Source organism: Branchiostoma lanceolatum, chromosome 2 (assembly GCF_035083965.1).
Source record: "Branchiostoma lanceolatum isolate klBraLanc5 chromosome 2, klBraLanc5.hap2, whole genome shotgun sequence".
Taxonomy (NCBI): domain Eukaryota; kingdom Metazoa; phylum Chordata; class Leptocardii; order Amphioxiformes; family Branchiostomatidae; genus Branchiostoma; species Branchiostoma lanceolatum.
Window position 1 is genome coordinate 18,225,561 of NC_089723.1, and position 14,979 is coordinate 18,240,539.

The window sequence follows — 14,979 nt, forward strand, 5'->3', positions numbered from 1 at the left end:
GCACTACAGTGGAACGACGTGTAGTGAAAAGGCCTAATATGGCGGATAGAGAATGATGATTTTGCCTCCAAGTCTCGGTATTTCACCTAGAAACTGTCCCGAACGGAAGAGAAATGGTTCAGACAAGACACAGTGCAGGAGCTAGCAACGAGGACTCTCCCGAGGCAATACTGGTGACCTCTCGGAGATCCCGAAAAGCTGTACACCGCCAGCGAAGTGAGGTTAGTGCGACGTCTGTTACCAGACAGAACAAAAACCCGCCCTTGTTTGGTAACCCTTTACCAGATGTGTGCGCTTATCTGCGTGAGCTAGCCTTGTCCTTTATGAGCCTGGAAGCACCACATGATCCTTAAGATATAGTAGTTAATGTACAGAGGGTGCAAAAGGTACGGAGTGTTAGAAAAACCCCATTTCATGAATGGAGACGTGTCTGCTCCCCAACCTGCTATGGCGGCCATCAGCACACAACACAACAGAAAACCGCGCAAATTTCGAACTCTGTTTTGTTATGGTGATAGGGTCGTAACTTGAAGTTGCGTCGAAATTTAGTTTCTTCTGTAGGCATTTCATCTGTTTAGAAACATGTTAAGTCCTATATTTCGTACAAACGTGACTTACAGGCCTTGACTGTTGTTTCAAATCGATTGTTTTGGTCGTGTGACCTTTGACCCCTGACCTTGATAGCTTCCTGACAAGAGAATGTATTTTTGAAGACAGGAGTTTCTTCTTTGATTTTTTTTTACAATAACTTCCTTTTTTTGGAAATCACTTCTGCAGCTCGAAGGCCTTGGTATTGACAAGACATGTGTTTTTACAATGTTTGACATGTATTTCCGGTTGACCGAATAGCGTGTTGTCATCGTGAGTGAAAGTGAGGAGGATGAGATGCCGATCACCCGATCCAGAAGGAGGCCGGCCTTGCGTCAACAAGACCTGGACTCCTCGGCAAGCCAGGAGAGCTCCAGCTCGCCACCACGCCCACGGCGCTCGCGGGACAGGAACCAACGCCACCAGCGAGTGGAGAACGAAATGTTGGAAGATATGGATGAAGGCAAGAAGACATGATCCAAAATCGTACCATTTTGACTAGTTATGTCTTGGAATCATTGCTCTATCATTGCTACGCATTTTTACTTGACATGATTGAATACATGTGAATGTCAGCATAGATTTGTACAAAGAGTTTAAACCTGAAGCAAATGTGGATTTTGCTTCAGGTTCCTCCATTGTTTTCTGAAGATGAATAACCTACTGTTTTAAACAAAGATGAACTTAAAATATATCCTTCCCACAGAACCAAGACGGTGCTGCACTCGTCGGACACGCCAGTCACCTGGTTACGATGCTCATGGTTCTGGCATGGTGAACGGGGATAGTGGCAGCGCCATCCGCCGATCCACGCGGCAGCGACGGGGCATCTACTCCAGCCTGAGCGACTCACTCATCTCATCGCATCTGTTGACAGGTTAGTGTGTTCTGTGTGCTCTGTAACTCACAGCCCTCTGCTTATCACTCGTTAGTACGGCCACTAAAAGATGCAGTACAATCATGATCTGTACTAAACAATATATCCTCCATAAGGTTTGTTTTTTTAAGTAATGCAAAGTACTTATCATACCTACTCTCACCTCTCAAATAAACGTACCGGTACGTTTATTTTTTTTCGCCAATAGTTCCACCCGGTACGTTCTTATTCTAGACGGTACGTTTATTATTTTTTGAAAAATTGAGGCTTTGCAAACCAGGAATCCCTCTAAAATCGTAAGTTAAGGTTTTTCTGCCCATATTTCCCCGGTATTTTTGCTCGTAATTCGCTATTTTTCGGCCTACCGGCGTTGATTTTCTCCCCGCTTTGACGGCCCTGTGAAAAGTATCCTGGCGGCACTCGTAACATATCGGTCGATATCGCTATGACGCTTCAAAGTAAATCGGAAAATAAGACGCGACATTGACATTTTAAAATACAATTTTCATATAAATAACTTTGATAGTCTCTGTTTACATCGTAAACCAAAGCACGCTGATCAAAAACGTGTGGAGTAGGGTGCTCGCCTACACAGGGAATAATAATTTCCTAGCCACTACATCCGTAGTATCGGCAGCGCGGCGGAAGAATTATTTGTTCGCAGAAGACATGTAACACGTTAAAACAACAATCATAACTTAACTTCCCTTGTGATATGTGTTTTGAGGCCACAAAATCTCTAAAACGGCAGAAATATGTCCGATATGATTCGGTAAACAACAGCGCGAAATCGCGAAACATGGCCGCCACTCTCAGGCATGGCGACAGTAAAACTAGCAGCATATTGCGTAGTGCGGATACCGATCTTTAAAATGATACCGTAAACGCATGGAAATATTATATTTTTTGGGCAACGATAGACACACAGCGCCATATTTATTTTCAGAGGGTTCATTTTTTTAAATAATCGTAAGATTTTCCCAATTTTGGCGGTTCATCGCGGGTTTCTAGTGTCAACACGTAATGGGTAACTTCTTAGTATGTGCGGTCTGTGACGTTGAGCTACTTTTACAGTCGATCTCTATTCAATATTGTGGGATTTACCGCGGGAACTCGAAATCCGAGCGTCTCACTTTGTTTTCGACGCTATTGAGCAAAGGTTTATAGACATATTTCTTCTGTGGAAGGACTGTGTTCATATTTGTGTTTTTTTGTGGTTGATGTCTTTAGAAAATATGATCAGGTACATTTAACTTTTAAAAGTACTCTGATGATTTTTGTTATATGCCACTGATTGTCAGTCATAATAAAATGATATAACAATTTTCTTTGATCACTTGCTTCAAGTTCCAAGTAGAAAAAGCATGTTTCATGTACATTTTCACTTGTTGAATTTGAAAGCACCGTGGCCCCCGGTTAGGGGTCATAGCGGGGAACCTATGCCCAATTTTTCAATATTACTATTATATTTTACGAAGAGGCGAGGAAGATCATCATGATTTGAACAAGCTATGGACAGTTATTCTGTTCAATATCTATATACTTAATAGGTATGGCATAATTGACTAAATATTAGTTACCTACCTGCTTATTATCTTATTTCCCTCTGACAGTGACAGTTGTACATGTATGGACACAGTTTACCTAGCCTCGACTGTCGATTTTTGAAATTTTCCGGGGGGTACTTTTATTCCAGGGGGTACTTATATTAAATTTTGAAAATTTGTCCGGGGGGTACTTCTATTCCAGGGGGTACTTCTATTTGAGAGGTGAGAGTAAGTGAAAGGAATATCTGTATTCATTTTTGAAAGACAGACAGCACATGTACAGTACCGCTCGCGTGATAGTTAACATCTCTAACGCGTTATAACGCGTTAGAGTTGTGTCCTCGTCGCGTTATCCTTGCGATAGGGTTATGTTGTTGTCGCGTTATAGTTTTTTTCTAACGCGTTCTCGTGCGTTAGAGTTAATGAGATAGGGTCAAATTTCATGTTTGTTTAACCAGCGGTTAAAACAATAGCGACCTGTCACTTTGAGGGATGTCATGTAGCGACGGCGGCGCCTCTCTCGTGCCGATACAAGCCAGAAATACAAACGATAAATTACGTTCTTTTAATTTCAAAGACCACATTACGCTAAGAGCAAGGGACGAAAAAATTCCCGACTATCAATAGAAACTCTGGCCTCCTTAGCAAAAATCTTCAGCGGCGTAATTTATTTGGGGGGAGCGCTAAAACGCCGGCAAGGGCAGTTTCGCCGCCCCGAAAAATAAAGCCACCGAAGGAGGCAACGGAACGCCAACATTTCTGGTGGTGTTATAGGGCATATATTTCTTTTTATTGAATTGAGAACCGACCCTCTCTGTGGCAATATTGACTGCATTTTCTAACACGAAATGCCGCAAGCCACTTGTAGTACACGTCAGTAAATCCAACATCGCCGGACATCCCGTGCCGCACGTAAAAAAACAAAGGTCGATGACCCGTCCCTTGGTGTGTGGTAAAACCGTCGGCGCGGCGGCATGTTGCAAATTTCCACCTTCTGAAACACTCCAATTTGCGGTTGCTTTGGTAAAAAGAAGCAGTTTGACTGTTGTGACACACACACAACAATAGTTTGAAAAATATATCGGATCAGTTAGTTTGTTTCTGGATATAATATCGTAGATAATGTTTCTGTTTACCCAACATGATACATGTATCAAGCATGTCAAGCCGCCGATGTTCTCACGTTCTGAACAGTTGATTGACAGGTGGCCGCTCTTTGTGGGACTTCCGCCTGGCGCCAAGCAGTCTGGACGACCGCCGAGGAGGCCGATCTGAGCAGCCCGATCTTTGCCGAATATAAACGACATTCTGTCATTGGTCACCGAAGGAACCCGACATCCATGGGGGTGGAGAGTGTGTCCGAACGTTTCTAAATTTGGAGATAGTCACTTGTTTTCTGAAGTGAAGTCGAATGGTGCTACAATTCTGATACAAGGGAGGGAGGACTGACATTGCCGGCAGGTATTGCAGAGATTTGCCGCGACATTGTTCCATTATCTGTGCTGGTGGACATGGTTTTCCAAATAATACTAAATGTACTTTGTTGGTACTGTTTTACTTATTACTGTTATTATCATATATACATACATATGCTATGAATAAAACGATATTGTGCTCGATCATAACATAGAATTTGTATATAAGTAGATGATGTTTTTATTTCCTTGATAAGACATCGGTAGGTACGTTTCCAGGCTACGACTCAAGTTTTCATACGCCGACTTCATTTGAATGCTACTCGCTGCTTGTCGGGGGTGCAGCGGGACAGCCAACAAACCTACCTGTTCCTGTCGGAGCTGTTGCGTTCCCGCCTAGTTCCCACCGTTCCGGGTCGTCCGACAATCGACGAACCTTACTGCTGGGAATTCATTTAACCTTGCAGCGATCTTAGGTTCTGATATCTTGGTTCGACAACAGATATAAGGCATAAACTATTTTGCCTAAACATGTTATGTATCATCGGTTCTTGATTCCGAAATGCTGCTATGACGTCGGAAAAAGACACTCATACATAGATATAAACGCACACGCACACAACTCAGAACCTTCCACCTGTGAAAATGTCCATGATTGTCAGCGGTGATGATTCGGCCCCGTTGTAAACCTTATATTTGACTGAATATATTTGCCGATTTCTACGTATTATCTCAGAACTTTGTTACGTTAATTTGGAGAGCTGAAATCACCAGCCTTCATTATATATTATGTTTTATTTGTTGACAAGAAACGTCACATTCTAGTTGATCTCAGTGTTGAGTTTGTGTTAAAGTTGAAATCTATTTTATCGATTTCGTTCCCCTTCATTGTGTATCTGTTTTAAGTTGTGTTGGCACTTTACGTAACTAACTGTGTAACTAACACTATTTTATCATGGCTGTTCAATGAGGTTCAACAAACATGTACACTGCGTCACAACATATTGCATTTGAAACATCAAAGGTAAGTTAAGTATAGACCATTCGGCAGCTTATTCATCTAGACGGATCGACCACCCCCCGGTTCCAAATCTTGGAAATACGGTAGGTTATTCACTAAATCTGTCAGTGCATGAAGAAAATTGATACCCTTTGAATATTGAAACGTACGGTACGGGATTCATACTAGTACTCCGTCAGATCGGCGTTCACAACATTACCACGAACTACTAGTATATGCGTATATTTAAAGTACTATCCTAGAAACTGTTAGAATACAATGCAATACAATACAATAAAAATGTAATACATAGTAATAATCTGATGTTTATAAATCCCTTTGAATTTTGAGACCTACGGGATTTACTACTCGGTCAGATCGGCGTCCACAACATTACCGATTCATTACCACGAACATAGTTGCCATCAAACATGATGTACTCTGCCGATGCGTATATTTCAAGTACTGTACTATCCTAGAAACTGTTAGTATATAGCTTAATACAATACAAACATAATACATAGTAATAATCAAATGTCAAATACACAGGGCGGACAAAAATCAACATTGTTGTCAACCTTAAATAGGTTTCCCTTCTTTGAGAACATGCCGACAGAGAAGCCGCGGGTCTTCCCGCATGTGTCAATCAAATTTAGCAGCGGATGGTAGGCGCCGCCGGTCAAGACCCGCAAGTTTTGCTACCGGCATCGAGTCTTACGCGCAAAACATTGTGATTGCAATCGCCACGATAAATACCTCGTATTTGTGCTCAAAACGCCAAAAGGTTGACAACATGCCAGACGTTCCTAAACTTATAAAACCGTGTACACGTCGCCGTGATACGGGGTGGAATTCGCATAAACAAGTCACATTCCAATTTTTCACCCGGAAGCGAAATCGGTCGCCGCGCCATGTTTCTGGAGCTTGAATGTCGAAGGGAGATATCTAACGTTACATGTAAAAGCTCGTCAAGTAGATATTTCCCGGCCTTTTACACCGACGTAAGGTACCCAGCTTTTTGATAGCGAGGGCAGGCGCTCGGCTTACGGTACTTGACTCTACCGACTCTAGTCTATATTATATTGTGCGGGCCGGCGCTCCACACGTCGTGTAACTATAATCTATATATAAGCGAAAACAATATATTATTTGGAATTTGCTACAGAAAGGAGTATAGAGCGATTTATTGAGAAAAGCACCCTTCAAAAGTTGAAATTTGTTAATCAAGTCGTAAATTTTGAACCTTCAAATTGTACCCAATTTTTGATAGTGCGATCTACTGGTATATATATCATCGGCCTACATAAGAACGGGGGACGGGGTGGTCATGGCACGTCCACATTCCGCCCAGCACGGGGCCGATTAGCGCTCCTCCCAATTGTCTCTGATGTTACCGCCGCCTGCATAAGAATGGCCGGAACTATCGCGTTAGAAAAAAACCCTAACGCGTTCTGATTAGCGGAGGCGCCTAACTCTAACGCGAGGATAACGCGACAAGGACACAACTCTAACGCGTTATAACGCGTTAGAGATGTTAACTATGACGCGAGCGGTACTGTAATACGTTATGCCTTTTTCTTTTAACAATTTTCTTTTGAACATCTGTCAATTGTTGATACATTTGTTCATTTGTTAGCGTTCTGCTTAACTACCATGCTTAGTAGAGCTATGCTACTAACCTTTCAAGTCTTTTCATAACTTTAACTTCTCAAGTGTTATTTCATGACTTAGGTGGGTTGGATCTCCCTTCAGGAAAGCAGTCGTCTGGCAAGAGGCACCCGAGGTCTGAGTTAGAGCAGCTCAAGTCCAGCTTCCCAGAGGTACAGTTAACACTGGTCACTTCACATCCGGAAGTCCAGTTTCCAGATTTGAAGGCGTCCATCTTGGAAATCCAATTTTCCAACTTTTTTTCTACTGAACATACAGATTAGTTTTACATGTCATTTGAAAGAGCATGATTTCCCTTGCGTTATGGTACCTCTAATTTGGTCATAAGATGTAAAGCTATGAAGATATTCCCTTTTAAAGTTGCCCAACCCATACCTACATTGATTAGGCCTGGCGACTGTACTATTGCCCAGACTTTGCTAAACTGGGGCCACAGGGGGCTAAGAGTGGGCTATCCCAATGAAAATGGGTGATAATTAGTCCTTCCACACTGTTGAAAACACTCGCATAATGAGTTATCACACCTAGCTAGTCAGTGTAATTAGCACTTATTTGACATTTTTCTCCTGAGGTGAACAATCTGATTTGAACAAGAAGCTCTATCAAACCTCCTTGATTTGACTTTGCCAGATCACAGTGCTTCATTATTTCAAACTAATAAGCTAATGTTGTCAATTAGCTTGACTACATAGGACATCTGGACATCTGCAAAGAACAAAAAAAAAAGTATAATGTGCCTTGGTTATATTCATATAAGCTGTGATAAATGTAACCAAGATGTAATGGTGTAAAACGATTTTGACCTTTTTTAAAGAATGGTGGAAGAAACCTTGAAGAAACAAATCAAATTCAACTGTAACAGTTCCAATTGTCTTCCCTTGGCCCTCGCCGCAAAAAAAAGAATGTTAAGAAATCATTGGGAATTTTCATAATTTGTATTTGGGAGATTAAAAAAGCCTCAATGCAAGGAGGTTAAAGATTTGCTTCGAGTCCTGAGTTGTGGATTTGTTTCTTTGTTAGCAAGGCCTTAGACCATGTATAACTTGATTGCTGTTTGAACTCTCTTATCGATCAAAAGCCTTCTAATTGTTCGCTTGGCCCATGAATATAACATCTTTATTTGACCAAGGATATATAAAACCTCCTTGGTTTTCCTTAATGGCAAAGATTTGTCCACTTATAAAAACATTTGCAACATTATGTAACAAAGCTTCAGGTAGACAATTTGCATAATACTTACTGATCACCCATACAAAAAGAGCGGATAATGATACCTACCAATTAACATGGTTAAGACAGAGCTTGAATGACAATGGTCCATTATTTACACAAGTTTGTTTTGTTGTTGTTGCTTGCTGTGGTAATATGACAAGCAGGCCATCTTTGCACAAAGATTAACAAAAACCAGGGACACTATGAAATGTCCTTGCAAAAACTTAGCCATGCGGCCTAATAGTTTGATATGTAACAAAGGCTTTTTGTTGCGGGACAAATTGAGCAGGCGAGATGAAAATGATACACTTAAAAAAGTTAACATGAAGAAAAGTTAACATGAAGAACACTTTCGAACCTCCTCCTGAGGTAGTCTGCAACGGTTCAGAATAAAATGGTTTCTCAGAATTGTAATTGTGCGGGATTACAACAGAGTTATGCAAATTCAATGTAAACCGTTTTCAGTGCGGGTGCAAGTTTGCATTGCTGACGCAAAATGTTAACCGTTTCAATTCTGGGTTCATACGAAACGGTTTGAAGCATTTTATTTTTTTAATCATGAATGTGGCCTTTAGTTATTGTTTAATAAATGTGTTTTAGATGGCAGCAAGTTAACACATTGCTGTGGCTAGCATGTTTTTATATCAGGTTAAAAATGTTTGACTGCATTTACCAATTATAACTATAAATAAGTCAGTCTCCCCACTTGAATTGCATGGGTTTATCTCCCAAGATAGCTCTTCCATACGGCTTTTTTACGAATGTATTCAAGGTGATATTATCTTATAATGTAAAAAAAGTGGTGGAACCTCAGGCTGAGGACAAGCATGATGCTTTTTTGTAGCTAAAAGTACTAGTGCAATCAATGCAGGAGAAAACCCTACAACTCCTGTATATCATAGCCAAGAACAGTGTCCCGGTCACCATCATGCGTCACCCCTACGCTTCTCAACAAGTGTATTGGCAGTTCTTTTTGCGCAAACTTTTTAAAACTGTGCTGCACCCCTCCCCACACTTTCTGTCTCAACCAATGACACTACTTGAAAATATCAGATAGCAACTTGAATGACAAGACTCATTTGATAACAGACCATTCAGTACACTCACTGAATTTTACATGTCATGAATGAATTTGTTTGGACAAGGCGCTGGCGGTTCAAGTCTGGTCTTGCCCGTCCCTGTAACGTTACATGCGTCTCATCCTCCTTTTTTGTTGGGTGTGTAGGCGGCATCCCATACGCAAGAAAACGTGTAGCAAACATAAGAAATATGAACTACTGCCAGACGAAATAAGCGGCTCTTCTATCGCTATTTGAATCGTGCGCGACTGTAATATCTTCCACCACGGGTCAGGTGCACTGCGCTTCCGTCTGTTGGTCTAAAGAAAACGGAAACGGTACTGAACCGGTTCGCATGGGTTTAAATGACGCAAGTGTAAAGTGGGCCTAAATGGGTATTTTACCAGACTGCAGACTTGTGATTGAAAGTATCTCTATCATATACGTTAATGGGTTTGATGACTGCAGTTTCAAAGAGTTTAATTGCAATTGTCATGACCTCAAACATATCTTTTAATAAGGGCATTGCTGCACTTATGTTGTTTTCCTTGACAGTGCTGGGGGGACTATATTAGTTTGAGGACAGTTTGTAAGTAAAGAGACCTCCTTGTTTAAATTCTGAAACTATTCAATGATCGAAGAGTTACATTTTATGAATGTATATAAAACGGGCAAATAGAGTAAGTAGGTGAGATAGCCATAACATATTAGCACCTGGTGATAGATAATGTGGGCAAGACTGCAGTAGCACTTTTTATAAAATTTGGGCGTGGGTCAGTTGTTTCCGAGTGTATGATGCAAAAACAAACTGACACTACCAAACTAGCCACTACCTTTTCACCCCATGAGCAGAAGTGAATGTGAGTACTTGGGAAATTTGGGTGAACAGCCGTGAACCATATTCATATTGTTCCCATGTAAATATGGAGGGGTGAATGTAAAACTTGCGTCTTCATGACAAATGAGTAAAATGGGGTGAATCTGTCGATGAGTAAACCAAATTGCACTTTACAAATACAAAGGCGAATCCTTGCAACTACGTCATTATGTGCATTGTTTCAAGGGCTGAACGAATGGATCGACATTGACACTATCAAAAATTCTATAGACAATATGTAGTAGGTTGGTCGGGAGTGGTGGCTTCGATACTCTTCTAAGTTTATCAGTGTTTATTATCTTTTAAATGAGCCATTTATCTCCAGTGTCTGTAAATTAAAGTACCTTTTTTTTTCAATGAACAGTGCACACCCTGTACTCGTATTGTAGCTTAAGTTACTCCTAAATCTTTTAGCGAAGTTGTTTTAGAAATCGTCAATACGCATTGGGAATCCCCACCACAAACATCCACCAATTTTTGAGAAACCATAATGTATTCACATTGTTATGCAGCCCAGACTTCTACAGCTATTGTTCCTGTATGCAAATGAACATCAGTATCACAACATCATGAGTGGCTCAGTAACGCTCCATTCAAACAAGGACAATATTATATAATGTCCTTGATTCAAACAACACCTTAGGTTAAAGAATTCGATTTTAAAAGATTCCAAAGTAGAGAGAAGTCAACAGTGGAAGATTTACAAAGTTATGAAAAATTAAACACCTCTGTAATTGAACGGGTATTTTCTTATTTCTTGATATCAGAGTCTCCTGCTTTTGAAAAATTCTTAGTTTTGCCAAGGAGGTTGGTTTTGCCAATTTCAATAAGGCACATCACTCTCGCTTGCGGAAAATATATTGTGTGTATGTCGTGCCAGGAAAGGTTAAAGAATGCATTTAAACGTATACAGTATCTATACTCTAAAAGCAGTCTCAGTAACAATTAAATGAACTAAACACAATAATATCGAGAAGAGTAGGGTCGCGGTGTGCTTCGGACCAAAAAACAGAAGCGGTAGCTTTTCACGCCGCATACTCAACCTACAGCCTCCCTGACTAATTAGTCGCCAGACTTGCCACTGTCATGATCAACATCCCCTGTTCTGTGACTTTAGCAGGACTTGAAATTCAGTACTGTACTTTTCCTGTCATACTTCAAAGTAAATAAATCTATCCTGTGTTACTATAATGTTAGTAACATAAAACTACCTGCACCGGCCTGCTAATTCTAACTGCACCATCTAATCATTTTCCTGTTCTGTTCATCAAATGTAATAATTTTAAGTGATATATAATTCAAACCTTTTTAAATCCTGTAATCTGTTCCAAAGGCAGTAAGGCAGTACAAAGTGAACATATTGTTTTATAAAGAAAATGGCCACAACCTGAATTGGATCACAGACCTACTTTGAATCATACTTGCTTAATTAGACTGTATTTCACACCAACTGGCAAAGTGTGAGTTCAGTTCTGGAGAGCCAGGCATTGGCAATAGAGAGCCTGGCCATTCCCACATGGCCTTTGAACCTTGGTCGATTTACATTTTTCACACCTTTTCCACCAAATTACCAGTTCAGTGGGCGGGCTTGGGGTCAATGGTCTAGGTGATTAAAGGTGTCATAGCCCCCTATGGGCGAAAGCAATTGCCACTCAATTACTGGTATTAACCCATATGGCCAGTATGAAGCTACATTGTGCTAAGCTAGGACTACATCGTAAACATGCATTTTCAACTGATCATATCTAAAGTGGTGAATATCACTGACTAATAATTTTTACATGATTATGTTCATGATGAAGAGAGCTTTCAGCTGATACCCAACTTGTAGGCAAAAATCAATCATTTCTGAAGATTCCTAATAGCTTCTGTTTTTCCACATGTGAACTGACTAGTGTTAGTTGGTAAGGGCAAAGGAACCATTGGACATTGTGGTCTGTAAGGTTCTAGAATCACAGTGAAAAGGGGATAAATGTTGTATAAGTCATAACCAATGTATGAAGTTTGATATCTAGTATGATCTCAGAGAAAAGTATGATTTTTTTTTGACATGTTTTCAAACAACTTGGTGAGTTGTGCTTCATTTGGAATAAGTAAAAAATATCTGAATATTTCAACTCGGATACGAGGAAATGTTTGGTTGTGTTTTCAAACTTGCTAAGTGCTCTGAAATCCCTCTCTTAGCTGATAAAAGTAACATTTTACTAGTACAACTGCTCTCTAGTCGGAAATTCACCAGATGATTCAATACTAAGAGTTGTGGTGTGTGCTAGGATGACAAACTGGATATGTACACCCGTGTGAAACGGGAGCGGAAGCACGTGGAGAGAGACATGTACGGGATGCCTGTGAAAGCTGATGATGAGGATTCCGAGGAGGACTCAGAGTCGGAGGAGGAAGCAGAGGAGACTGAAGGTGTGTACTTGGATCCTCCATCCCTTCAGTATCTTGCGAATAGCATAGCCCAGCAACTTGAATACATTGGTGGAACTGGGCTGTTGCAGTGTTGGCATATTTTTTTTGTTCTTTTCTTTTTACTCAATAGTTACCATGTGGGAAGACCCACAGGCCACCTTAGAGTCAAGGGAACACGTTACTTAAATCGTCCTAGAACGGCATCTTTTCTCCCTAAGTCAGAAACTGCATGATTGAGACAAGCTCCACTCATTTTACACACTGCAAACAGCAGGGTTCTCGCCAGGGCATTTGAGCATAGGGGGCCCCTACGCTGTGATTTGGATCCCCTATGCTGTGATTTTGGCCCTTACGCTGTGTTTCAACAAGCGTAGGGGGGATATTCTGTTGTTTTGATGCAAACGTTAAAAAATTTGGCTTTATTTCACAAACTTTAGCCCTCAAAATGCAGAAAATAGTGTCTTTGAGTGTCTTAAAGTTCTAAAATTTCCAGGGGGAGGATGCCCCAGACCCCCCTAAAATATCCCTGCCTGCAGCCCTCGTCCTAAAACCTGTAGCGCTCACCATGTGGCTTTGCCGCGCAAAGATGCCCCTACGCTGTGGAAAAATCCTGGTGAGAACACTGAAACAGGATCAGCATCATAGAAATATATGTAGTACATTTGGAAGAAATAATGAAGACATACCTAACATGGGAAAAGTTTTGGAAAAATGTGTGTAAGTAGTCTTACTGATGTACGATGAATGAGTTATGTATTTGTCTGATCAGAAGACACCTCAGATGAAGATGAGGAGGAAGAAGAGGAGGAAGAAGAAGCTCGCCCATACAGTCTCAGGAAAAAAAGGCCAATCACACAACGCTTTGAGGTGCCAATGGGTAAGTACGTCTGTTTGGTGCTATGGTTATCCTTCAGCACTGTAGTTTATCTTTCTGCCAGTAAGCATGACATCTAAGCCAGACTGTCAATTTCATTGTATGGGTGCTACACAAAGCATATGGAATACAAATTTTCAACATATCATGATGTGCCACTGACCGTTTTTCTTCACTCCTTCTAGATGAACCTGTACGTCGGAAGCGGCAAGCCGTGGACATGTTTGGCTCACCAGTGAAGCGACGCAGTGACAAACACCTTCGTAGCCCTCATAGTCCATATCAAAGAAGGCAAGCCTTTGTTCTATCTTTAATTGTTAGTCTCCTGTAGTAAGTGCTGTAAGTAAAATTTGCTTCCTGTTTTATTGTTCAGGGCTCCAGACTAACTTTTAGACCTAGGAGCACTGTGCTCCTAACTCAAAAAAGTTAGGAGCACCAGCAAAAAGTTAGGAGCACCACTACAAAAAGTTGGAAGAAGAAGCAAAAGTCTTGGCCATATCAAGTAATACTCCTACTAATAGTATTAATCAATGTTAACAACCAGGAATAAAGTATTTGAATAGATCATAAAAGCCTACATTTGGCAATCCAATGCATTCAATACCTTCCTACATGCTAAATGATACTAGTATGACAGATTTTTAGAAAAAATTGGGCATAGGTTACCCGGCAGGCCCCTATCCGGGGGCCACGGTGCCTCAAGTTCAACAAGTGAAAAAATACACAATGGTATTTTCAACTTGGAACAAGGCAAGTGATGATTCACATGACCATTTGCGATGACATTAAAAATGACATAAGCTTTAGTGATATAATGGGATTTTCAAAAAAATTGGGCATAGGTTCCACGGCTGGCCCCTATCCGGGGGCCACGGTGCCTCAAGTTCAACAAGTTTAAAAATACACAATGGTATTTTTTACTTGGAACAAGGCAAGTAATGATTCACATAACACTGAATGTTAAATAAATAGATAACTCTAAAACTTATCTATTGGTTTCATGACCAAAACAAATAAAGTCAAATTCCATAATTTGAAACTTCACTGCTGGCATCAAGTTCAACATTTTTACAGGCATTTTTTTAACCCCACCCGCTGTCTACAAACCATCCAAAATACTTAAATATCATTGAAATTCTTGCTCAATAGTATCAAAAATTATCTGTTTGTGCCGGCCCAGTCAAATATCTTCGGTTCCTTTGAAACGCGCAGTTCAAATTTCGCGCGTCAGACCGCGCGGCACCCCATCCAATGACAGGCCGACCGCATAGAGAAAGCTTTGCTATCCATTATAGACCGCAGCAGAATGAAACTAGCACCATAAGGACAGGCAGATCATGAGCTGTGAAATGATACCGGTAACAAAAGGAAAATTTAATATTTTTGGGGATAAAACTCCACTTGAATTGATTCATTGATTTTTGATCGAAAAAAATCATCGATTGAAC

At 40.7% G+C, this 14,979-nt stretch overlaps 1 protein-coding gene across 5 annotated transcripts in view; it reads left to right on the forward strand.

Moving 5' to 3' along the window:
• Nucleotides 1-14,979, forward strand: part of LOC136427718 (ATPase family AAA domain-containing protein 2-like) — a 27,702-nt gene continuing 12,723 nt past the window's right edge. The window contains exons 1-7 of one of the 5 annotated variants that reach the window (XM_066416825.1): nucleotides 1-221; nucleotides 850-1,051; nucleotides 1,295-1,465; nucleotides 7,159-7,255; nucleotides 12,515-12,657; nucleotides 13,427-13,534; nucleotides 13,717-13,822. In XM_066416825.1, the coding sequence (XP_066272922.1) occupies nucleotides 114-221; nucleotides 850-1,051; nucleotides 1,295-1,465; nucleotides 7,159-7,255; nucleotides 12,515-12,657; nucleotides 13,427-13,534; nucleotides 13,717-13,822 (935 nt within the window). In that variant the 5' untranslated portion in view covers nucleotides 1-113. The remainder of the gene's footprint in view (nucleotides 222-849; nucleotides 1,052-1,294; nucleotides 1,466-7,158; nucleotides 7,256-12,514; nucleotides 12,658-13,426; nucleotides 13,535-13,716; nucleotides 13,823-14,979) is intronic. The other 4 variants (XM_066416826.1, XM_066416827.1, XM_066416828.1 and 1 more) reach the window with 4 other exon arrangements.